The sequence below is a fragment of the Triturus cristatus genome, chromosome 8 (assembly GCF_964204655.1).
Source record: "Triturus cristatus chromosome 8, aTriCri1.1, whole genome shotgun sequence".
In the NCBI taxonomy this organism is placed as follows: Eukaryota; Metazoa; Chordata; class Amphibia; order Caudata; family Salamandridae; genus Triturus; species Triturus cristatus.
The window spans coordinates 866,259,683-866,286,468 of NC_140591.1; the positions used below are offsets into that span (position 1 = coordinate 866,259,683).

Here is a 26,786-nt window from a genome sequence, read left to right on the forward strand (position 1 = left end):
AAAATTGGAACCACAACAGCGCTGCAGCGGATCTTAGAGGCCTGGTTATAACAGGGGCCTACGGTGAGCATGGACCTGACAGGGCTTTCTACCACCTTCTTCCCCTCAATACAACATATTGACAGAAGGATTCCAATCGGTCGCTAGCTCGATACCTGCATGTAGTGGGGCAGATGCCATAGTAATGCAACTTAAAGCTTGACTGCAATCAATTGACACCAACATTGACTCCATGTCTTCCAGATTAGACAGGTTGATAGAGTGCGTAGACAGACAGAATGTGAGATTGGAGGGGGTCGAGATATGAATATTTGATTTGGAAGACAACACAATCCTGAATACAGACTGGCTAAATAAATTGGAAAAACTATTGCATACCACAACTGTTAAGGATGAAGATCTAAAAGCATTCTCTTGCTGCAACAATATCAAGATAATGGGAGTAGCTGAAACGACTAATATGGGTCATTCTGACATTTTTTAACAGGATCTACTCATTGACCTCTTTGGCAGATCCAGCTTTACAGTAATGTTCATGTTGGAGCATGTGCATAGATACCCTGGCACCTCATCCTCTGCCAGATTCTATTCCGAGACCCATCATAGTCAAATTGCTAAACTATTGAGACTGAGACATTGCCTTACGGCTAGCAAAAGAGAAAGACCCGTTACAGCACCAAGGTGCTACATTTTCCATGTATCCTGACTTTACTCAGGTGCTTCAATATTCAAGGCGCGATTTCCAGGACATGAAGCGTATTCTACGCGACAAGGGCATTTGCTATGGAAGGCTGTATACAGCGTGGCTAAAAATCAATCACTGTAGAGACACGAAGGTCTTCTCCAACCCTGCAGGTGCCACGAAGTACTGAAAATTCATCTCAATCAGAAGACAATCACACCATCATGTTAGTTTAACTATTGTTCTCGCTGTCTAGATGTCACCATTTGATCCAATGCATTCTAAATACAGTATTTATTATATGGGCTAGGTCATGGAGCATTGCAACACCTATGGTGTGAATTGCCTCTGACAATTTGAATCTTAGGTATTGGGAAATCAGTGGAAGCTGGGGAGCTTAATGCGGATGCAAGAGGACGGGAAGGGTGGGATATCTTGCAGTTTTTACATGTCATTCAGCACGGACCACTAGGTGTGATCGCTATGTACACATCACAGTATATTCCAACAGGTTGGTTACTTGAATATCAGTAACGGCTAGTAAGTCGCTGATACTTTTGGCTTGGAATATCTGAGAGCTCAGTTACCTACACAGGAGCAAACAGATATGAGCCTACAGAGATAGACATGATATTGATGTAGCTTGCTTATAGAAGACTCATCTACCACTCAAAGACTCGTAAAGCTTTGCTTTCAGGTGGGGGAAACAGATTGTTTTCTTCCTGTTGTTCAAATTCATGAGGTGTATGATTCTGATATATAGAAGGGTAAACTTAAAATTGCACAGACAGTATGAAGACCCCAACGAGTGGTATCTTTTGCTGTATGGGAGTAGTGGAAGATAGTAATATCCAAAGGATATTACTGTCATTTCGGATACAGTGGCTTTCACCTGTAATAGATTTGAGGCCTTATTGGGGTTCATGGTCAACTGGACCAAATCTTGTCTCTTTCTGTTTCATCCCACGATACCTGACCATGATTTTTGCCTTAATAGCATTTGTTTGAGCTGGCAACCCACCGTCTTTCGATACCTGGTTATCCCCATTAATCATTAACCTGTTGACTTATTTGAGGGCAACCTCACAAGCGCAGAGTCCTCAGTGTGTGCTCAAATGGGATTCTGGCGATCTCTCCCACTCTCTGTAGTGACTCGCATCTCACATATTAAAATGTGGTGATGCTACCCCGGTTATAATATTATTTTGCTAACTTCCCCCTTTGTCTCAAAACCCTTCGTTTCTTCATTTGAAAAAGGAATGCGGACGTTAATCTGGCAACAACACACGTTGCTGGGTGGCGCTACAGAAGCTCTATTTACCCACGGAGAGGTGAGGTCTGGAAGTCACAAATTTTGAACAGTACTAATTGGCTTCCCAACCCCAATGGGTGGCCTGCTGACTAGTGGACCTATACATTCGGGACAATGCTACTGCCTCCCCGGCTTAGGACCTACCCACCCTGCTCCATGTATTTCATCCTTACACAACAGCCTTCATGCCCGGCCCTCCACTTCTGCGGGTTGCATATCGCTGCTACAAGTGATGCCATTTTATTACTAAATCTGTTCTTACCTATGCACTGGTGCTCCCGTTACTTGGCACACCATGCAGAGGTCCAGTTACATCACAATTGGAATTATCCTCCAGGGCCAAGGCAGGGACACACACACACAAACACACACACTCTGTGACCTGTAGTAAGATGGTGCTCTTATCCCATTGGGGCCTCTACGAGATGACAAAGGCTTGCAACTGGGCTACTTCCTCCTCTATAACTCACTGACTGGAGTGTTAAGCAACAGGTGGCAAGATATGCAGCAGGAGCATCCCATGCATCTCACTAATCAATACCTACATGTCATGGGTGCAGTAACGCATTTGACACACTTGTTGGCTGACTGTATGCGAACACACATGGTGACGCCACTCGCCCCTTGCACTGTCACTGGGAGACAGACTTAGGTCGCGTTTGCACGGATCCTGAGTTGGATCTGCTACTGGAGAGCCCTGTCCGGGTCCCGCGGAATGATTGCTTCCACCACATTCAATATTGCTTTCTTCACAGACCTACCGTACCGCACAGAAAAGCAATCATTACGTTATGCACACTGATGCTGCCTGTCCCCGCTGTAATCACTCTGATGCTGATATAATATACATGCTGTGGTGTTGTCCATCATTACACCATTACTGGCACGGCGTCGTCTCTAATCTGACACATTGCACAAGGCACCCCTTGATAAACACCAGGGAAATATGCAGATTGGGGCTACGCCATCACGACAAAAAACATAGCGTCACAGATCAGTTTCTTGACCCAAGTAATTTATTAGCCAAGCGTGTAATCATGCGCTTGGAAGTTCCTCACTCTCCCTCCACTTACTGCTTGGGAACGCTCCATGTCTGCCTGGGCTCAGGTGGAAAATGTTGCCTTCCACAAAGAAGCCACACTGGCTCTGCGCAAATACCCCCAGGGTGCTTGTTGTGGCACCATATTAGCGGACTTCCAAACTGCCACTCACCCACCGGAAGAATCTTCCACTTGACGCTTAGCTACGGTTATGGTTACTGATCCTTTTGCACCACCCATATGTGAGGAAAGTCTCTTCCTGCCCCGCAACACCTACTTACCCTCTCATTCTGGCTCATACGTCATATACTAGCCTAATTGTGAATCCTTTGTTATTTGGTTGAGTGTGGATCGGTTTAAAATTATCGCAGTTGAAAAACGTATATCTGTTAAAAATAACGTGGTTATTATTCGAGTTCTAGCCAGAAGATGTCTGCTTTTAGTTGTCTGCCACCGCATTGTTATGCACTTCCTTTATATGGGTCACATGCTATGTGTTCCACAGATGTTATCCCCCCCTCCACCTTCTATATTTATTCGAAATGTGATACATGCCTATTTATTAATGCAGCAGCTCACTTATGTGGTCAAAATGATGCTGACTTGATAATATCATTGTCTACTTGAAAAACTAAACATTTTAATAAAAAGATCTAAACAAAAAAATGGGAGTAGTAGAAGATCAAGGAGTAGGGATTGTGAATACATATGACCTCAACATAGATGGGCCGTAATTGTTCCCTGACATACCAGTGATCTTTAGACACTCCCATTATCACTTAGAGAGGCACTGATGACGTTATTATTATATTCCGTGAAGGACTCCAAGCTTAGCGCATCCTATAGACCACTGTGGGTCCTGAATTTAGATAATAAAATCCTGGCTAAAATCATAGCAAGTAGGCTATCTGTACTGGTGGAATATTTAATCTCTGTTGTCCAATCGGGCTTCTTACCTCACAGATCGACTGCAGTCAATCTTTGTACAATTTATTCCCATGCTCTATCAGGTGTCACCCGATCTGAAGGAAGCAGTTTTTCTGCTGGATGCTGAGAAGGCATTTGACTCCCCGAAATGGCCTTTCCTGGTGGGGATATTGAACCAAGTATGCATGTCAAAAAACTTTATAAAACTGATAAGACTCATACTCTCAACTAGTTGCCCGTATCCATGTCAACAGCCTAATTAATATCAGACCCATTCGCTGTTATTAGAAGTACCATTCAAGGTTGCCCCTTATCACTGCTCTTGTTTATATTAGCCATGGACGTCCTAGCTAGGCAACTTTAGGCAAAACCTATACACAGTGCACTATCCTTTAACATTGAACACCTGCTGCTCTCTAAGTATCCAGAAGACATACTGTTGTTTGTCAGATCACCTTTCCAGAAACCTTCACCCAAAATATGAGAAATTATCAAATTTCAACAGTACTCTGGGCTCACTATTAATTGGGCAAAGTCTGCATTATTCCCCCTTACCGCATGCACCGACAAGGTGGATCTGGGTTACCTGATGGGTGACAAATGAAGTCCAATATCTAGGTATCGCACTGCACAGAGATAGAGACACCATACTCCGGCTGAACTATAATATGATGGTGGATAGACTATCCATGCAGATTTAATGCTGGATAAAATTACCGTTATATGGTAGGGTCGCGATCATTAAAATGGTGGTGCTTCCCAGGCTGCTGTATCTTTTTATTAACATACCCATTCCACTTTCACAGAGCTTTTTCTCCACACTGAGAGTCAGTTTCAATTTATTAGGAGTTTGATGTGATGCCTAAAAAGGCCATACAAACAGTTATTATACACACAACTCAAATCATATTTGAAAACATATACTTTTGCAACTAAGAAAATGTCTTCGTACTAATATACAAATATAATTCACCCACCCACCTACAAGCATTTCAAATCAACAAGTACTTGTTTTAACCCTATCCTTCTATGTCTAAAACATTAAAATCTCTCCTTTTTCATAATAAAATAATAGACCTTAACCCCCCTAACACATGAACATTTCTTCCATACTATTTCCATACAGGGATAACATTATGTTTGTACAAAATACAATCTAGTTTGGTGCAAACTAATGCAATAATTTAATGGATGAGAACATTTTTGTCTCTTAAGCGTGTAATCAAAACATTAGATAAAAGAATCACCAAGTACAAAGAACAGTTTCTTATATTAAAAAGATAATTACATGGTAATAGGAGAGAAATTGTTATTCAACAGTCCTCTCTAAACCATATTCCCTTAAATAAAATAGACATTAGAATGTTCTATACTAAAAATAATCACTTAGGAATGTATAGTGGGTAATTTTTCGTTTCTGCACGGTTCGATAACAAAGTGCAAGTTCTATTTCTATTAGGAAAAATGACCTTTCCCCGTGATACCCTTTCTTATATTTGGATGTATAACTAAAACATAACAATCTTCATTAACCCATTCCATCTCCCTATTGCAGCAAGCCATTTTTCTTAACTAATTGATCCTGAACAACAGCCAGGAATGTCCCTGCTGCTTAACATACAGGTATATTAACGCATCCTAAAATTAATTGAAGGCGAACCTTTGTGTGTCGAATCTGAGTCAATCTAAAGGCCATAGCAACAACGTTCTTCTACCCACTGCAAAACTGGAGCAGATTATAAGTAAATGCAAAAAGGCCAATGGTCCCCTTAAACAGAAGGGACACATGGCTTTCTCCATCATAGGTTGCTGGACCAGTTTCCACAGTATAAAAGCTGGAACTTGCCCCAATCTAACCTTTAATGGCCACCTCTTTATGTGTGTAATCTTTATATCCTGCAAGTAAGATTGGATATGCCCCCTTACCTTACATCCTTTAGATTGCGCATCGGATAACTTGACGGTAGGTCCTGTTTCCCTATTTTAAAGAGCCGGACCCTTATACTACCTTTCCAGGTTGCTGTAATACCCTGGCTGTTTATTATAGCTCCAAACACCAGTGCTAATACTTGAGCCCACAATTTTGAATCAAGTTTAATTTTACCAGAGGAGAGGACATCCAGATCCTGGGCCTTCAAACTTGTTTGCCCTTTTAGGATGGTTTCTATCTTCATAATTAATAGAATCCAGTTGCAAACTGCCTCCCATTGCCACAACCCACCCAGTCCCTACCCCAGCCTTCTCGGCCTCTCTAACTTCACACAACTCCGATAAGTAGTTTGCCCAAGTTTCTTTGAATACCGGTTCTGCTATTCTCTCTCCCCCCCCCCCCGGACTCTATTTGCTATTGTCCAAAAACCCTTTGCAGAGCATGCAGAAATCTGTCATTTAGCATGGTCATACCCTCCCATATGGTTGTTTTGACAAGAAGTGATTGACACAACCACCACAATGATTGGATGCACAACTGACACACAGCCCTTGACTGTACTACTTGGATATATTAGAAAAATCCCTCCCAGAGTACACCTATTAGCTGCAATTACATTTTTGTTAGACAAAAGAAAAATAGCAGGATGTGTACCCCCCTTAAAGTAGATTGGCTCACAGATTGTGATATGTAGAGACATCAGCTGAGCTTCAACCTTCGACTTCATGACCCAATGATATCGGGCCCCAGCCAGACTCTTTTTAATCCGATTCTCAGAGAACGGGGAGACACAATCAATGGCTTCCCAGACACAATCAAGTGGTCGACCTATCTGGGCTCGACCGTACCCATCCATGGACTATATGAGTACTTGAGGATAGGTAATCAGTGTAGGACTCCTTCAGGACGCGCCCGTCTTGCTCCAGCTGATGGTGTACTGGACACTGCTCTTTACATGGTCCTGACTCCTGAGCCCCTGCAGGCAAGGATGCCAGAAACACAGAAAGCAATACGTGGCGATTGATATTCATGGACATATTTGTATCTTTGTGAAATAATTTAGCTATATCAATACTATAACTAAGTTGACTATAAACTATGTTATGATGTATGTACCTTGATCTATGTTGCTCTGCCTATGGCACCAAGTGTGGTTCTCAAACATCTTGCATCATCGTTGACAAAAAAACATGCATCTTCCCCCAAGGATGGACCGCCTATCCAAATAGAGAGGATCACATACTCCTTCTTCCAAATGGTCGGCTTGAGAACCTTCTTCCTAAAGAACTAGCATTTGTCCACCTGTGCCTCACTGCAGAGGCCAGAGAAATCCCAGTGACTGCCACAAAATTCTCCACCCAAGTATAATACAGGAGCAGGCGGCTAAGATTCCTGTGTTGGACCTTGCCAAAGGACATGACATTTCTTTCTTGCTAGGTATGCTGTCCTGTTATTTTCAAGAGATATTTCCCAAAGTCGACACCAACAATGTTTACCTTGCATAAATCAGGGGCTTATCAGAAAAAGGCATGGGAAATCTACACCCCCACTGATATCTGAGTTGTCCTTCACATTTTTTGGATTTTCTAGTCTTAGGTTGATGCACAAACCCTTTGAATCTATAGCCACCTGTGGGATGACTCATTCCTCATTTGTTAGTTAGGAGTTGTCAGATTTTCAGCTGAATAAACAGAAATCTCTTTGGCTTTATAGCCGGTACACTTTACTTTTTTATATAGATGGGACTAGAGATCTGCAGTCTGACCGAGGACACACTGACATTTTAATTCTGGCACTGCTTCTGCAACCCAAAGCTTAGTCACAAGGTTTATGACTGGAATCCTTTTTAAGTAGAAAATGTATCCCATTTATTTTGTCACATTGCTATCTCTGTCCTTGCCTGCATGTTGGAAGGTGCATTAAGATATTTAAAGAAAGTGTTTAACCTTTCTCTTTACAGCAGCAACCACAGGTATTTTTTCAAGGCTTACTCTTGGAGGTGGAGGTGAGTTAAAAACAGAGGTTCACTATAACTCTGTACATAACACTTAACAACATCAGTGTCCAGTTTGTGCTTTACTTTAGAAGATGAGACAACTTTATTTTACCGGTAAGGAACCAGTTAGGTCAAGAATATTTTTCACAAAAAAACAAAACAAAATGCTAGCCTGTTTTGGGAGCTGAGATAAGGCGCCCAAACGTTATTATTGCTCATTACTGTCAAGTTCTAGATTTCTGTTAAAATGGGTGCCAATACAGGGATATCCTTTCAGGCTTGGTTTGGGTCGACTTTAGTAACCTCTGAAGCACGGAGGGTTCTAGTTCTTTGTGGGACTCTTACTCTCACTGAAGGTTCTGATGAGTGGGCAAGGATACGGATGACACTGGTTTCATTTCTGCTCCTTGGGTACCACTCTACTAACAAGGGTTATTAAAACAAAAGTGCCACTCCTTGGGCTTGACTAAAAAAGTGTGATCCTAAAAATGTAGAATCTAAAAACCCACCACCCATGTTCACTGGTGCTCCCAGATTTCCTGGTGATGTTGCCCTGATGACCCTATTATCTGCGGTCAGTAGGGTAGAGTCCAGTAGTGCCTTTTAAGGCCTGGGGCTTCTATTTCAGCAACTGCTAATCACTGTCAGTTTTTTCCCATGACAGGGTCACTCAGTGGAACCGGAGCACCCAAGAGAGTCACTGAGTCAAATGGTCCTTCAGTGTTAGATAGTGACCAGATCTTTCACAGGTAATATAACAGGAATTCTAAGAGATTAGCCAGCTGAGTTGGCTCCCACACAGAAGGTGGTGAAGGTTGACTGTCTCCAGGTCCTTCTTGGGCAGAATAGAAGGGATCCAAGCATCCTACGGGCAGGGTGTGTTGGGCATCGAGGAGGCTTACCCTTTCCAGTGTTTGAGGGTGACAAAGCAACTCCTTGACCCAGATGATGCTTTGGTACTTGCAATGTAGCAGGAGTTGCAAAAGTTTGACACAAGACTTTGGTTATCAAAGATTTGCCTTATAAAAATATGGTAATCTTGGCAGTAATGCCTGATGGATTACACTCTTCATCTCCCACTGTTGTATATGTCATTAGACTGATCCTCCTTCTGGTGTCCCAACGCACTTCACCATGGCCAAGTTTGCTTCAGCTGCATTCTCCACTTATGTATCTTTCAGAGAAATACGTAGTCTTGCTTTGTGGGCTGCTCCATATGCATTCTGCAGACTTTAGTCTCTTTAGGCTACTTTTCAAAGACGTTCGGCTACAAACTATTGTGGAATGCATTTGCTTAGTCCTAAGCTGTCTTGGGCTGCATTTGCCTCCTTTATTGTCTGTGCTGTAGATTCTCCCCAAAGAATGCAAATATGAGAGAGCCTAATAATAGGAGTAGAAATAGGATATTTATCGTGCTCCCTGCCATTATCAACAGCCATCGACCTACCCCTCAGTCATCAGACAAAACATATGCTGACTGTAGGAAGATGGAATCTGACTAATGGTTGCCCCCAACTTTTTGCCTGGTATTTGAGTGGGTTTTGACTAGTCTGGCTGGGATCCTGCTATCCAGGACCCCAGCCTATCTGCTTTCTCCTTAAAACTGATGTGAGTACCCTAGGTACAAACTAATTGGATGCTGAGGGTGCCCTGACAGTCCCTTGTAGATGGTACCCTAGGTACCCAGGGCATGGGTCCCTCAGTAGGCCTACCAGGGCTGCAGCACTTATTGTGCCACCCTGGGACAGCCATACAAACTGACACCACCAGACCACTACTGTAGTCTGGGTAAGGTGGTGCTAGCACCCCTTACAGGGATATAGGTACCCTATATCCCACCCCATTACAACACATGCACTCTCATAGGTCACCCCTATAGCAGGCCTTGCTAATCCTACAGGGCAGGGTGCTGAGATATGTGTGAGGGGGGACCCCTACCTGAGTAGGGCCTCTCTGCAACCCTCGTAAAATCATTGCTGGGTTGTTTGTAGTGTAGCCATACCATATACTCTTAACCGCATTATAAGTCTATCGCGATAGCGTGATAACTTGAGCATGGCTACACAGAACCATATCGTGTTTGGTGTCAAACATGTAGGAATCCTACCCCCAGTCCAGCCATGGGCATGAGGGCACGATTCCCCCCTGCTAGAGGGGCGATATGGGAAAAGCGGCAGAATTCAGACACCAATTTAAAAGTGCACAAGTAGTACAAAATGGCTACTACCCGCCACCCACACGACTCTGGCTGGCTGTTGCTGGGGAAAACCCCAGCCTCGCCAGCTGGACAATAGGGCTCCTGTGGCAGGGAGGTGCTAGCATCTCCCCAGACAGGATATGTGGATTGGAACAGGGTGGGTGCACCAAATGTCCTTTCAGAGTTGCACGTAGGCAGCTGCAGTGCCTTCATTCTGCATACACCGCTTGGAACCGGTTCAGGGGCATACTGCCCCTCGCCCAGGCGGGAAACACACAAAGGGGAGAGGGTGTAGCCACCCTTTCCCGCCTCACCACTTATTGGTGGACACTACTCTGGACACTCCGCTAATCTTGGGGATAAAGGTGAATAACGTGGCCCCAGAGCCTCAGATTAATCTTGAACTTTACAGTCTTGACCTTCGACGAGCTGCTGCCCAGCTGACTGAAGAAATCTCCCTTGGGATAAAGGAGTTATCCCCCTGCTTGGCAGGCACCTGAAACACTGCAAGTGACCCGGTTAGAACTTCGCTGCTCTCACGAACTTCGTCGACTTCCAGCACCCTTGAGGTGGGTTTCCTAAGCATCCCAGAGGCCAGTGAGTGTGCACAGCAAACCTGTGTACCGTGGACCGCGTAGGTGCCGAGATTCCCAATACCCCAGGACACCGGCCACCTCTTGCGTAGCACACGACCCTGACCAGTGGGGAAGTTGTGCTTTGGCCCATTATTGAGCCAACCACCAAGCAGCATCCGTGCCAAAGATCAGCGCCCTAGCCCCCTCCGGTGGCCCGTGGGCTCCCTTTTACGCACTCCATTTTGCTGCCTTCCGCGGTCCCTTGTCTCTCGACTTGTGGGCCCGAGCGGAGGACAATCTCGACAACTAAGAGTTCCCCTGGTTGCTCCAGGCCTGCTCTTCAGTCTCCTCGAAGGAGTCCTCTCACAGACCTCGTGGGTCTGCACCAGTAGCTGATTTGTTCATCTTGCGTGGGTTGCGGTTGCCAAGGCTTAGTGGATCCAATCCGGGCACTAACACCGCAGTGACTCTCATCCGACGTGGGACAGTCGCCCTCCCGAAGCTGGCCTTCCTTGAAGCCTCCCGGAGCCCGTGGCTGCAGATCCAAGCTACACCTCTTTCCACTTGAAGCACCCGACATTGAAGGGCTCTTTGCTTTGAGCTCCCTGGTCACTGTGCCGTGACCCAGACTCTGTCCCCTCTGCTTTCAGGTTCTTCTCTACAAGTTCTACAACTTCAATCTTCACTGCATCATCGACGCTTTTGGCTAGTAGCACTTTTGAACATTTCTCCATTGAAAATCAGCGCGCGACCCGACATCGAAAACGACCTATGCACCCGGCTTCCCTGGGGCAGGTAACAGTGGTACGTCGGTACTCTCGTGGTAGTGGGCTCTTCAAAAGCTTAACTCTAAAGTTTTAACTTTGTACTCCTGCTAGAAGTGATTTTAATCTGTTTAAATCAAACCGCGACATTCTCATAGGCTTTAATAGAGATCCTGATAGCAGCTATTTCCACTGCACGCGCCTCCCGTGGGTGCCCTTCCTCATAACCTGGGGTGGATTCTTAAGGGGCCAGCGATCCTAAATGCCCTAGGCATTGTCTGTAGAATTGTTGTTGTTCTTATACCACTTTTTTAATATATGGTTTGGTCCCCCCCTGGGGCCCTATGATTCCAGTGCTATTTTATTGTATCTATCAATGCTTGTTTGAATTGTAACTTTGCCTCAGCCTCATAAAGAGACTTGTGGGATTCTGTTTAGAATAAATACATATATTTTAAATATATACCTGTGTGGACTACTCTTTCATTTGGTCATTCAAGAGGTTGTCTATGGTAAAACAATAAGCTTAACACTCCTTCAAGACTTAGCCTGAAGGCTGCTCTCCACAGCTACCACTAGGATAGCTTTCTTTAAAGGTTGTCTTAAACCTATCATCAATAAGTCGAATTGGACTGGTGAAAGGTGTCCCCTATAACTAGGAGACAGCATATGCCAGGCCAACTTCTCACACTGATGGAATCCTCTGTTGAAGAAAGTAACTGGTAAGGTTATGCGCCTTTGAAGGGAATTGGACTTGTCTGTATAAAACTGGCCAGGGTTGGGACATGTATGAAAGTTGTATGTACATGTGTGTTGTGTGTGGAGGAGTTTACTTGTGTGTCTCGGGTGGTGAGTCCAGGAGTTCATTGGACTTCAAGTGCTAAATGAGATGGTAATTTGCTTTGTGCAGGACTGGTGTCCTGCAGGACATGCCAACTGTTATGCACACATCTGCTCCCCTCCCTGCAAAAAGGTGTACATGGGGATCGAAGAAGTAGCCAACTCAAATCCTTTCGTTGAAAGCAGGCTTCCTGTGCTCTAACCTCAACACTGGCTATGTCCCAGTGCAACAGGTGCCCTCCATAAATGGTGATCTACATCTCCACCCAAGCCAACCTAAGGCGGTCTCAGTGTGACCAATGGGACAGATTCCATGATTTCTGAACAACAGGAACAGCCTTTTCCTGGATTTGAGGAACCTCAGGACTTTTAATAATTTCAAACTCTCTGGCTTACTGCATGCTGACTTGGTCATCAGAGATGTACAAGTATTGCACCCCTCAACCAATACTTTGGTCAGTGCTTCATCTAAACACCAAGGGTGTCTGTGCGTCAGTACCAGGAGAGATGGGACAGAGCTAGGACTGGAACCTTTTTGTAGTTACTATTCCCCCTCTAGACTGGACCTCAGTCTGGGAAAGCTTGTGGGCTTACCTAGTTGGTTGGCCTGTGGAGAAAAGTAAGTCCTGCCTGCCTGGTAGGGAGTGGTCCCTAAAGCTTCTTGCTGCCCAAAATCCTGCACCACGAAGGTCGCCTCGTCTGTCTCAATCCTGGTCCAGTTCTTGGTCGAGAGGAAAGTCAGAGCACCGCTCCGGTGAATCGAAATCCTCTTTGTCGAAGTCAGGTAAGAGGCACCACAAGAAGTTAAAGCATGCTTCGACTTCGCCCGTCTCGCGACACAGTGGAGGAACCTCGACCTTGTGGGTTAGGAAATCAGAAGTCGAGCCAAGATACCATCCCCTCCTCCACCGCAAAACCTTCCTAGTCCGATCCCCCAGGATCACTCTCTGCCAGTCGGTGGCAGAATACGCCATCATCTGAAAGAAACAGGTTAGTTAGATTCCTCACCTTAGAATATCCCCAGGCGTCAGGCTGGATCCGGAAATATTTTTCGTCAGCAATACCCTTGTGCGTCGCTAGGCGTTGTCTGCGGCTCCGCCTCCATCGTTGGCGTTGTGCGCCGGGATGACGTCGTCGGAGTACTTAGACGCCACCCTCGCGCGCTGACGACAGTTCTTCTTTTTTTTGCGCCAGACAGCGCCGATCCGGGAAGAGCATACCCTTTTAGTCATTTTTTGACTAAACTTTTTGGACTCTTTTGGTCTATTCTCGTCGACTCGACTCTGGTGCCGGTAGGATGCCTGATTTAAACCTTGTGACTCCTGTCACCGACTGATGTCGGTTACGGACCACCACCGCCGGTGCCTCTACTGCCTTGGGGTCAACCACGATGCCGAGTCGTGCCTCGACTGCCGGGCCTTGACTCCAAAGGCTAGGCGAGAGCGGTCCCGCAAGCTACTTGAGCTCTGGCAGTCGGCTCCGCGCCGTTCACGGTCCCGGTCAAGGACTAGGTCGAGGGACCGGTCGCGGAGCCGCAGCCATCACCACCACTCGACTGGTTCCAAGTCTTCGGGTAAGTCGAAGCATAGTAAGAAGTCCAAGAGGCATCATCGCTCTTCGGGCTCCCCTCGCCAGTCGCGCGACTCGGCTGAGGGTTCGGGTGGTACCACCCACGTGGCTCCGTCGGAGCCGCAGGAGTCACGTCCGTCCCCATACCCGCCGGTCCCTGGGACTGATGCGACTCCGGCGGAGATCAGTGCCTTCCTCTCGGCCATGAGAGGCCTGGCTCCGCCATCTACGCCTACCGGCGCGCCTTCCGCCCCCGCGGGCTTGACTGGGAGGCCTGGCGAGCCGGCGGCTCCGGCACGGTCGTCGACTCCGGTCCCGATGCAGCAGGTCCCCGCGGAATCCAGGCCTGGATCCCAGTCTGCGCCGGTCGACCTCACGACCCCTCCGCCAGCGCCGACTCCGGTGCCACCCCCGGTGCCACCTTCTGACGACGCCGTTCCCCGGTTCAGTCCCGGTCTGGGCCCGGCGTCGGAGCAGCGCTGTACGGTGCCACACCCGACACCGATAGGTGGCAATTTCATCTTCCGCCCGGCTCCGATCATTCCACCTGTCTACCAGGAATCGGATGACGGTGACGACTGGAAGGGGTCTGATGACCCTCTGGCCCGGCAGGGCCAGTTATCACAGGACTGGGCAGATGAGCTAGGGGATGCCAGTGGTCTTGACACCTCCCCTGACACTGGCTTCATCTCTCCTCCGACCGTGGCTTTGGAGGAAGGTGCTGCATTTTCTGTGGTGCTGCGCAAGGCGGCCGAAGCCCTTGGGCTGGAGATACCTGCTGTGGCCGTGAGGACTAACCTTCTCACTGAAGTGCTCCAACCGTCAGCAAGCTCCTCGGAGCCTCTGCTGCAGTTTAATGAAGCACTAGTGGACGTTCTGAAGGGCACCTGGTCCAAGCCCTCCACAGTACCTCCTGTGGACCGGAACGTGGCCCGGCGCCACCGCCCTGCACCGGGCGACCCCAGTTTTCTGTCCCTGAACCCCACGCCTGAGAGCCTGGTTATCCAGGCCTCTACTTCCCAGACCTCCTTCCCGTCCGCTCCCCCGGATCGGGAATCCAAGAGACTAGAACAGTTTGGTAAGAAGCGGTTCTCCTCCCTTAGTTTGGGACTGCGGTCTATTAACACTGCTTGTCTCTTGGACCATTACTCCACTCCCTGTGGGATACAGTGGAGGACGTGCTGCCCCAGTGTCCAGAGGAGGCCCAGACACGGCTCACCCAGGCTCTTGCCGAGGGGCGGGATGCAGCGCAGCATGCCATCCGATGTGGACTGGACACTACGGACTCGCTGGGTAGGGCAATGTCGACCACGGTGGCGCTTCGTTGCCACGCCTGGCTGCGGTCCACGAGTTTTTCTGGGGATGTCCAGAGCACCCTCATGGACATGCCCTTCGATGGCAGTCGCCTTTTTGGTGACAAAGCGGATAGTGTGCTGGAGCGCTTTAAGGACTCCAGGGCTACTGCCAAGTCCTTGGGCCTCTCGGCCCCGCGCCCGCAAACTTCCGCTTTTCGCTTCTTTCGTGGCCAAGGTAGGGGCGCCCCCTCACGTCTGCCTAGCCACAGGACGCAGAACGAACCTCCATGCGGTCGCGGACGTGGATTCCGCCGAAGCGGTACAGGGGGACAGCGTGCCGGTCCGTCCACATCTACCCCAGCAGCATCCACCTCAAAGCCCTCCTAGTCTGAGCTTTCAGGCCCATTCCACGCCAGTGGGAGGCAGAGTTCGCCATCACCTGCTCCACTGGCGTTCCATCACGTCGGACAGGTGGGTGCTGCAAATCGTACGAAGGGGCTACTCCCTCCCCTTCGAGGTGACCCCTCCAGCCATGCCACCGCAGTACCACCGCATGTCGGGGGACCACTTGAAACTTCTACAGGAGGAAGTTAAGGCCCTCTTGGCCAAGGGGGCCATCGAGCGCGTTCCTGGTCCAGAAGTAGGTCGTGGTTGTTATTCCCACTACTTTCTGGTTCCCAAGAAGGGCAAAGGGGGCCTACGCCCGAACTTGGTCCTCAGGAGCATCAACGTCTTCCTCCGGAAGGAGAAGTTCAAGATGCTCACCTTAGCTCAGGTTCTGGCTGCCCTAGACCCTGGAGACTGGATGGTAGCGTTGGACTTGCAGGACGCTTATTTCCACATCCCTGTCCTGCCGGCCCACCGGCGTTACCTGCGGTTCACGGTGGGTCGCAGCTCATCTGCGCAGATTGGGAGTTCCAGTCTTCCCCTATCTCGACAACTGGTTGCTGAAGGCGGGCTCGCCCCAGGCAGTTGTCTCCCACCTCCAGACTACGGCCGACCTCTTGCATTTGCTGGGGTTCTCCATCAATGTGCCGAAGTCGCATCTGAGTCCCTCACAGAAGCTCCTCTTCATCGGAGCGGTTCTGGACTCGGCGCAGTTCCGGGCCTATCCTCCGAAACAGTGGGTCCGGGATATTCAGGCTCTTGATTCCCATCTATCCCAGGTTTCGGTCAGGTTGGTGCTGCGGCTTCTGGGTCTGATGGCCTCCTGCATCCTGTTGGTGCATCACGCCAGATGGCGAATGCGGGCTCTGCAGTGGGACCTGAAGTTTCAGTGGGCCCAGCATCGGGGCAACCTGCCCGACCATGTCTTGATCTCAGAGGGCACTGCACGACAGTTGCAGTGGTGGCTCACGGACCGCGATTGGGTCAGTGGCAGATCCCTCTCCCTACCCCAACCGGAGCACGTAGTAGTGACGGATGCGTCCTTCCTGGGATGGGGGGGGCCACATGGGAGGGGCGGAGATCAGTGGACTCTGGTCTCCGGCGGAGTCTCGGCTCCATATCAACCTTTTGGAGCTGAGAGCGATCCCACTTGCACTGAAGGCATTCCTTCCCTCTGTCTGAGGAAGTGTGTAGTGCAGGTGTTCACAGGCAACACCACCGCCATGTGGTATTGCAACAAGCAGGGCGGGGTGGGGGTCGTAGACCCTTTGTCAGGAGGCTCTGCACCTCTGGACATGGCTGGAACATCAGGGCATCACCCTGGTGGTTCAACATCTGGCGAGCTCTCTGAACCCCAGAGCAGACGAACTCAGCCGCTGGTGCTTGATGGATCACGAATGGCGTCTACACTCGGACGTGGCGCAAGGCCTCTTTCGGCAGTGGGAAGAGCCTTGGTTAGATCTATTTGCCACTGAAGAGAACGCGCAATGTCAGCAGTTCTGCGCGTTGGAGTTTCCAAGGCCGCACTCGCTCGGAGACGCTTTTCGGCACGAGTGGAGTTGCGGTCTGTTGTACGCCTTTCCGCCTATACCACTTCTGCCCAGAGTGCTGAAGAAGATCAGGCCCGACCGGGCCCAAGTCATCTTGGTGGCTCCAGATTGGGGACGAAGGTACTGTTATCCCGAGCTACTCAGTCTGTTGATCGCTCCCCCGATACGACTGCCTCTTCAGGAGGACCTTCTGTCGCAGCAGCAGGGGACGGGCCTCCACCCGAACCTGTCCAGTCTCCACCTCCATGCGTGGAGATTGAGCAGCGACAGTTGATGCCATTTGACTTGCCTCCTGAAGTCTGTGATGTGATTCTGGCAGCCAGGCATCCCTCCACAAAATCGGTATACGCCTGCAGGTGGAACAAATTTGTGGCATGGTGCACAGCAAAGGCTGTGGATCCCCTTTCCGCCCCTCTTTCTGAGGTTCTCCTCTTTCTTCTTTCCATGGCCCAGCAGGGCTCTGCTCTGGGCACTCTTAAAGGTTATCTTTCAGCTATTTCTGCTTTCTTACGGCTTCCTGATCAGCCTTCTCTTTTCAAATCACCTGTTGTTTCTCGCTTCTTCAAGGACATTACTCACATGTTTCCTCCTGTCCCTTTCGTAATGCCTCAGTGGCATTTGAATCTGGTATTGACGTATCTGATGTGCGCTCCCTTTGAGCCACTTCATAATTGTCCCTTTGTCTGTTGACGCTCAAGACTGCTTTCCTGGTTGCCATCATCTCTGCTAGGAGGGTGAGTGAGCTCCAGCCTCCTTTTCTTTCTGTCCATCCGGACAAAGTTGTTCTTAGGACTCGTCCTTCCTTTCTCCCTAAGGTGGTAACTGCCTTTCACATCGGGCAGTCTGTTACGTTGCCCACCTTCTTTCCGCCTCCGCATCCTTCGAAAGAAGAAGAGAGGCTCCACCGTCTGGACCCAAAATGGGTGCTGTCCTTTTATTTGGACCGCACCAAGCAGTTCCAGGTGGACAACCAACTCTTTGTCGACTACGTGGGCGCTAAGAAGGGGCGGGCGGTGCACAAGCGAACCATCTCTCGGTGGGTCGTTTTGTGTATCAAAGCTGGTTACTCCTTAGCTAAAAAGGAACCTCCTGTAGGGCTGAGGGCCCATTCCACTCAGGCCACAGCGGCGACAACTGCCCTGGGCCGGGGAGTCCCCTTGCAGGACATTTGTCAGGCAGCAACGTAGGCCTCGCTGCACACGTTTGCCAAGCATTATTGCCTGGACAGCCAAGTCCGGAGAGACGGCTTCTTTGGCCGTTCTGTTCTCCAGGAGTTTCTAGTGTGATCGTGGTTCGCAGACCCACCACCGGTGTTGGTATTGCTGGGGTATCTATTCTAAGGTGAGGAATCTAACTAACGTGTTTCTTTCAGATGAACAAGTTACTTACCTTCAGTAACAATATATCTGTAAGAAACATTAGTTAGTTAGATTCCTCACCGACCCACCCATCCTCCCCGTTCTGCGAACCGATATCTACGGTTGAGGTTATCCCTTTCAGGGCCCTGGAATTTTTTGGCACCAGTGTCGGTCTCTTGCATGGCTCTGCGTTCCTGGCGCGGAAAGCTATGTACAAGAACTGACGTCAGCGCGCGAGGGTGGCGTCTAAGTACTCCGACAACGTCATCCCGGCGCACGACGCCAACGGGCGCGGAGCCGCAGACGACACCTAGCGACTCGCAAGGGTATTGCTGACGAAAAATGTTTCCGGATCCAGCCTGACGCCTGGGGATATTCTAAGGTGAGGAATCTAACTAACTAATGTTTCTTACAGATATATCGTTACCGAAGGTAAATAACTTGTTCATCTCCACCACTGGCAAAACATTACATCGGACAGGTGGGTGTTGCAAATAGTCTGAAGGGGCCACCCCCTCCCCTTCGAGACTGTGCCTCCATCGATGTCTCCAGTGTACGATTGGCTGACGGAGGATCACTTTACTTTGCTCTGCAGGAAGTCAGGACTCTCTTGGCCAATGGAGCTATAAAGAGGGTTTCCGGGCCCAAACTAGGCTGTGGTTGCTATTCCTGCTACTTTTTGGTCCCAAAGAAGGACGGAAGCCTTCGTCCTAACCTAGACCTCAGAACCTTCAACTACTTCCTCAAAAAGGAGAAATTCAAGATGCTCACCCTTGCTCAGGTCCTGTCTGCCTTGCACCCAGGAGACAGGATGGTAGAGCTGGACTTGCAGGATGTCAATTTTCATATCCCATTCTGCCTGCCCATCGTAGCTACCTGCAGTTCACGGTGGGTCACATGCAATTTCAATTTGCAGTGCTCCCCTTTGGCACCCATGGGGTGTTCACAAAGGTGATGGCGGTATTCGCAGCCCATCTGCGGAAATCAGGGGTTCCAGTCTTCCCCCTATCTCGATGGCTGGTTGTTAAAGGCGGGCTCGTCCCAGGCAGTTGTTTCCCACCTCCTGGCTGAATTTGCTGGGATTTACTATCAAAGTGCCGAAGTCACACCTGACTCCCGCTCAGACACTCCTTTTCATTGGGGCTGTCTGGACACGGTGCAGTTTTGGGCCTATTCTCCAAGATATTGAGGCGATGATACAGATGTTTCAACCTCTATCTTGGATTCCGGTGACAATGACTCGGAGTCTGTTGGGCCTCATGGCCTCCTGCAGCCTGTTAGTGACCCATGGACTGTGGCACATGTGGGCTCTGCAGTGGGACCTGAAGTTCCAATGGACCCAGCATCAAAGAAATCTCACCGACTTGGTTCAGTTTTCAGAGGGCACTGCGAAAGACCAGCAGTGGTGGCTAACCGGCCCCGATTGGATAAAGGGCAGACCCCTCTCCCCTCCCCACCCAGATCTTACAGTAGTGATGGATGCGTCCCTTCTGGGATGGGGTGGCCATCTGGGGGAGGTGGAGATGAGAGGACTCTGGTCTCTGGCGGAAGACAAGCTCCATATCAATCTGTTGGAGCTTCGGGCGATCCGGCTGGCACTGAAAGCCTTTTTGCCATCAATAAAAGGAAGACTCGTACAGGTGTTTACGAACAACACTACCGCCATGTGGTACTGCAACAAACAGGGCAAAGTGGGGTCGTAGACACTTTTTCAAGAGGCCTGCATCTCTGGACTTGGCTGGAACATCAGGGCATTTCTCTGGTGGTTCAACACCTGGCCGGTTCTCTGAACAGGGCGGATGAGCTCAGCAGAAGGTACCTTGCGGATCACGAAAGGCGTCTCCATCCGGAGGTAGCACAAGGTCTCTTTCAGCGGTAGGGAGAGCCTTTGGTTAGATCTGTGCGCCTCCAAAGAGAACTCTCAATGTCAGCTGTTCTGCGCTTTGGAGTTTCCAAGACCACTCTCGCGCGGTGGCGCTTTTCGCCGCGAGTGGAGCTCAGGCCTCCTTTTTGCTTTTCTGCCCATACCAGAGTGCTCAAGAAGATCAGGAGCAACCGGGCACAACTTATTCTTGTGGCTCCGGACTGGAAGCAGAGAGTTTGGTATCCAGAACTTGTAAACATGAGCATCGATCCTCCGGTCAGGCTGCCTCTTTGGAAGGATCTTCTGACGCAGAGTCAGGGGAGGGTTCTACACCTGAACCTGTCTACTCTCCGCCTCCTTGCATGGAGATTGATTGGCGACAGTTGACCGCTTTTGACCTCCCTCCCGAAGTCTATGACATTATCTTGGCCGCCAGGCGTCCCTCCGCAAAATTGGTATACTCCTGCAAATGGAATACATTTTGTAAATATTGTACAGACCGGTCTATCGACCCCCTATTTGCTCCCTTATCTGAAGTCCTCTTGTTCATACTTTCTTTAGCCCAGCAAGGATCTGCTCTGGGCACTTTGAAGGGCTACCTTTCAGCTCTTTCTACTTTTCTCCGGCTACCTGATCAGCCCTCTCTGTTCAAATCTCCTCTGGTGCACAGATTTTTGAAGGGGTCAGCCCATTTGTTTCCTCCTTCACCTTTCATCATGCCACAGTGGGACCTTAATTTGGTTCTCACTTTTCTGATGTGTGCACCGTTTGAGCCGCTGCATAACTGTACTCTGTGTTTGCTCACCATCAAGACAGCTTTTTTGGTGGCCATAACCTCTGCCAGGAAAGTTAGTGATCTGCAGGCACTATCTTCACAGTCTCCTTACCCGACGGTCTTTCCAGACAAAGTAGTACTGCCTAAGATGGTAACACCCTTCCATCTGGTTATCCTACCCACCTTTCTGTGCACCGCTGCATCCTTCCAAGGAATAGGAGTGTCTCCATCTTCTGGACCCAAAAAGAGTGTTGTTGTTCTACCTTGATCGGACCATAGAGTTCCAGGTGGATGACCAATTCTTTATACGATACGTGGGTGCAAAGATGGGCTGTGCTGTCCAGAAGAGGACTGTATCCCAATGGGTTATCCTTTGTATAAAAATGTGTTGCGCCTTAGCGGAGAAGTATCCCCCTGAAGGGCCTAGGGCCCATTCCACCAGGGCAAAGGCGGCCACCACGGCTCTCCGGCGTGGTGTTCCCATCTTGGATATCTGCCATGCTGCCACGTGGACATCTCTGCACACGTTCGCCAGAGACTACTGCCTGGATGCTCAGGTTCTCAGCGAAGGCCTGTTTGGTTGCTCTGTTTTACAGGATTTTCTGGTCTAAGCCATTCCGCAGTCCTACCTCCGGGAATGGTATTGCTTGGGTATCTGTTCAAAGGTGAGGAATCTGCGGCTAGATGTCTCTATCAGATGGACAAGTTACTTACCTTCGGTTACGCCTTATCTGCTAGAGACATGATCTAGCCGCAGATTCCTTACCGACACACCCATCCTTCCCGCCCTGCGGAATTGGTTTTAAGTGCCAGGGATGTTCTCTTTCAGGGCCCTACCTATTCATTTTTTAACACACCTTGGTCAGTCACGTCATGGCTTGACGCTTCTGGCATGGAAAGTCGTGAAAAGTACTGATGTCTGCGCGCCGGAGTGATGGTTGTATTGACGACGCGGACGTCACATCAACAAACTTGACGCCGACGACATCACGCGGAGTCGACCGATACCATCTACCGGTGCGTAGGGGAACTGCTAGAAAAAATATTCCGTATCCAGCCTGACGCCTGGAAGTTCAAAGGTGAGGAATCTGCGGCTAGATCACGTCTCTACCAGATAAGGCATTACCGAAGGTGAGTAACTTGTCCGTCACGGACATTGGCTTACGAGGCTGGACATATCGGAATCAAAAGTTAATGCATTGTATTGTTTCCCGACATTGAAAACCTGAACGCTTCCAAACTTTATCAGGTACTGTTGATGATTTCCTAAATGGTTGGCATTGACCATAAGATTTCAACCGCTCGGGTACACACACTTTTAGGTTTTGAATCTGTTGGAGAAAGACGCTAGGGTTTTTTTGTAGTTCACTGTTTGCTTACCAGCTAGTAAGTTATTTTACTTTATTTTAAGTACTTATTGACCATTGAATCTGTTGTGTTACACTGCGTTACCAATTTCTAAGCAAATTAATCTGGCACTGCATATCCTCGGTAGCCCAAGAGATTCAAGTGCTAAAAGTGAGTACTTGGTCTTTTCAAAAAGGAGTGCAAAAACATTGTAGCAAGCGCCGTTAAACCACAGGAGTGAGGCACAGAAACCTGACCTCCGTGGTGTACAATCATGTGTGTGGTGTTGAGCACACAGAAAAGCTAAGAATCAGCTTTTAATGCTGGCCCAGTGACGTCACTGCTTGATGTTGCATCACCAGCTTAATAACGGAAGAGAGCTTATAATTGGGTGCAGCTGTTTAAAGATGAGGTTACTTTATCTGTCAATGTTACGGGTTGTTTCAGAGTTTTTAAAGCCTCTGAATATCTCATGTATCATTGCAATCTCATCGGATATGCTTATACTGTAATAGACTCTTGATACAGTGCTGTTGATTTCAGTGCCTTCATGCTCATCTCTTCTTAACATTTACATCCATTGTTTTCAGACTCCATCTTCTTTGTTGCTAGAGCTTCTGTTGTTTACCCAGATTTAGTCTGTCCATTTACAAAGTCAATTTGTCAGCATCCTGTTATGTAATGATTTGTGGGACATCTTTCGTCTTTGAAGGTTGTGGTCACCAGAAAGCAAAGCTGCTTTGCCATCCTCTTTATAATTCTGAGAGGGCTGATAAAAAGTTAATTTGTTAGAGAATATTTTAGTTATGGATTGTATCGTTTGGTTCTCAAATATAAGTTATCTGGGAGGACACCTGCTGTAATTTCACAGCTGCACCTACCCCGTAACTGTATGGCTGGGTATGTTTTACAATGTATTTGTGTTACAGAAAGAAGATGAAGAGCTGTACAGTGGCAACCTGAGACAGCTCTCCTCAAACAAGGATGAGGAGATGAGCTCTGTTTTGGAAATTGCATTTAAAACAGTCTACATTGGGAGAAAAAAAGGACGATCCAAAGGTTGTGCTAAGGTATGCTGTTAGTGGCATTTTTGAATTTGGATAACTGTTTTAATTTTCATTTTTTTGGCAAGTATGTATGCATCAGCTGTAGCAGACTAGAATACCAATATAACATTAGAACCAGCATAAGACAGGGAGCAAAATGAGACTCATAAATAGGATGCAACAATTTCAAATATTTTGTATCATGAGCATCACAACAGTCAATGGGTGGGGGTCGTCGTTAAGGCCTACTTCCATAAAAAGCAGCGCACCAATCACCATTTACAGCTAGTATTGGAAATTCGAGTACATCTGGATTTAAAGTAGTAATGTAAGCCATGGTAAAGTTTTAGGATCCGATAATTTCACAGGACAAGGGATAATGTGAGTTGGAAAGCCCGGCTGAGCCTGTAGATCATAGCATACTTTACTTTGATGCACAATCGGTATTTGTGTAAACATATGAAGTCCTTCAGTGGCAAGGTATCCTCTAAACCCTTTGTTATTTGGTGTAAATACGTTCAATTGTTTGGGAAATATATTTTTTTTAAATCACATTTGTATATATAGGGACGCGGATCCTCCAAGGATTCGCCAGTCCCCCTGCCGAAATCTGATTGGCTTCCAACACTTTGACCAGGAAGTGTTGGCAGCCATCTTGGGACTCGGCTATAGCCATGAAATAAAAGAAAAAAACAATAAGCCCGGTCTCCCGCTTTACGGATTACATTATAGGCCTTGTTTACAGGCCTGGGGCTTATTTTTGATAAGGTCAGGGAGGAGGGGCGCTCGGACTTCCTTTGAGTATCAGTGACCACCACGTCCCCGGGTTCTATAAATAAATTAACTTGCAGGGGCCACATTGACAGCCACCTCCCATGTGCTTTTCTTTCTTTCTTTTTTATAAAAAAAAAAAGGGGGGCGTGTAGCCCTCCTCCTAGTCCATTCTTAGCAGCGGGAACCACCACCTCCTCGCTTAAATGAAAGAGTTTTACGAGGCCATGCACTTAGTATTTGAGTGGGCTGACCCCTCAGGTGCGCCTTCAGGCCACACGGGGTCAGAAGAGGCCACATCAGGTTCCACGTTGACAGCTCCAGCCTCTGCACCGGTGGGGTCTCATGGATGCGATTCTGGATACGGATTGGCACTGGTCTTGCCAATTCGACCTTCCCAGGCGCCGGTCCAAAAGTAGATGCCCCCGGCGTCGCCTGTGTTCTGATTCTTGATGAGTCGGAGTTGGCTTGGCGTTAGAGGTTTCAGGCATGGGAGAGGAGTGGTAGGGGTCACTGGACCCTAAAGAACACCAGTTGGGCACTCATGGTGAAGAATTGGACTGGTATGAGGAGCTTGCGGAGGCCAATGGACTGGACACCTCTCCAGATACTGTTTTGCTCTCTACACCGAGGAGGGAGCTTCTTATGGTATGGTGGTAAAGAGGGCAGCAGAGATCCTTGGCCTGGAGCTGCCCTCGGTTCAGGTCAAGACTAAACTCTTGACCGAAGTGCTTCAGCCTGGGGCTTCTTCATCTGAACCCCTTTTGCCCTTTAATGATGCACTGACTGATGTCCTTCTAGGCACGTGATCAAAGCCTAGCACAGGTTGTCAATAGCACGCCACCATCGTCCTGCTCCGGTTGATCCAGGTTTCCTTAGCCAACATCCTACCCTTGAGAGCTTGGTGGTCAAAAATTCAACACCCCATGGTACGTTACCTTCCATTTCCCTGGACAGGGAATTCAAAAGGCTGGATGAACTTGGGAAGAAAATGTTTTCTTCCGCCATCCTATCATTGTGGTCGGTGAGCACTGCATGCCACTTGGGCCATTTCTCGCATACCTTATGAGAAACGGTTGCGCAAGTTTTGCTAAAGGTTCAGGAGGTGGCCGGGGCAGTGCTCTCCTAAGCAGTGAGAGATGTAAGGAGTGCAGCAAAGTTCACCATTAGGTGTGGTCTGGATGCGTCTGACTCGCTGGGCAGAGCGGTTTCATCAATGGTGGCATTGCGACGCCTCGCCTGGCTGAGAACATCCGGCTTTTCGGAAGATATCCAGGCCACTCTCATGGACATACCCATGGATGGGACTCGTCTCTTCGGAGAGAAGGCAGACTCGGCGCTGGAGCTCTTCAAGGACTTGCGGGCTATAGCCAGGTCAATGGGCCTCTCAGTCACACCTCACCACCCCGCCACTGTCTGCCTTTCGTGCCAGCGGAAGGGGCTTTCAACCGCGTCAGCCATACCACCCTCCTGCACAGATCTCCCACGTTATGCGAGGACATGGACGGGGTGCATTCGATCTCATGGGAATGGTAACCTGAAGTTGCCTGCCACTAACTCCCCCGGCAGCTGTAGGCTTAAAGTTCTCCTAGTTTGAGTCTGCAAGGCCATGGGTGTCAAGTTGGAGAGGGGAATCCAACATAATCTCCTCCACTAGCAGTCTATAACATCATGCAGATGGGTCTTGCAGATCATTAGAAATAGTTACTCCCTTCCTTTCCAATCTTTCCCTCCTCCTTTACCGCCATCTCAAGAACGTCTGGTGGAGGATCATCTTTTCTTGCTCCGAGAGGAAGTTACAGCTCTCCTGGTCAAGAAGGCTATATAAAAGAGTTATGATTTCAAAAGTAGTCAGTAGTTGTTATTCCTGCTACTTTCTGATACCCAAAATGATCAAAGGTCTCTGTCCTATACTAAACCTCTGCACTGTCAATTTCATCCTCAAAAAGGAGAAATTCAAGAATCTCATGTTGACTCTGGTCTTATCTGCCCTAGACCAAGGAGACTGGCTGGTAGTGTTGGGCTTGCAGGATGCGTATTTTCACATTCCCAACCTGCTTGCCCACAGGCATTACCTGTGGTTAAAGTAAGCCATTAGCACTTTCAGTTCACTGTGCTACCCTTTGCCTTACCAGTGCCCCTTGTGTGTTCACTAAGGTGAAGGCGGTGGTCACAGCTTATCTGCACAGGATTGGGGTTTGTCTTCCCCCTTCCTCGACGACTGGCTGTTGTAGGTGTTTTCACCCCAGACTGTTGTCTCCCACCTCCAGACTACAGTGGACCTCCTGCATTCGCTGTGGTTCACCTATAAACGTCCCAAGTCAGACTTGACTCCTCAGATGCTCCCTTTAATCGGAGCGGTTCTGAACACAGTGCAGTTCCAGGCTTATCCTCCCGAGCAGCGAGTCTAAGATATTTAGATTATGATACCGATGTTTCAGCCTCTATCCTGGAATTCGGTGAGAATGACTCTGCGGCTGCTGGGCCTCATGGCGTCCTGTATCCTGTTGGTAAATCATGCCAAATGGCGTATGTGGGCTCTGCAGTTGGACCTGAAGACT

General features: G+C 48.6%; 1 protein-coding gene across 2 annotated transcripts in view; it reads left to right on the top strand.

Annotated features, from left to right (window-relative positions):
* SENP7 (SUMO specific peptidase 7) overlaps positions 1–26,786 on the top strand; it is a 991,910-nt gene that overhangs the window by 367,422 nt on the left and 597,702 nt on the right. For both annotated transcript variants that reach the window (XM_085622390.1, XM_085622391.1), the window contains exon 9: positions 23,338–23,478. In XM_085622390.1, coding sequence (XP_085478516.1) covers positions 23,338–23,478 — 141 coding nt within the window. The remainder of the gene's footprint in view (positions 1–23,337; positions 23,479–26,786) is intronic.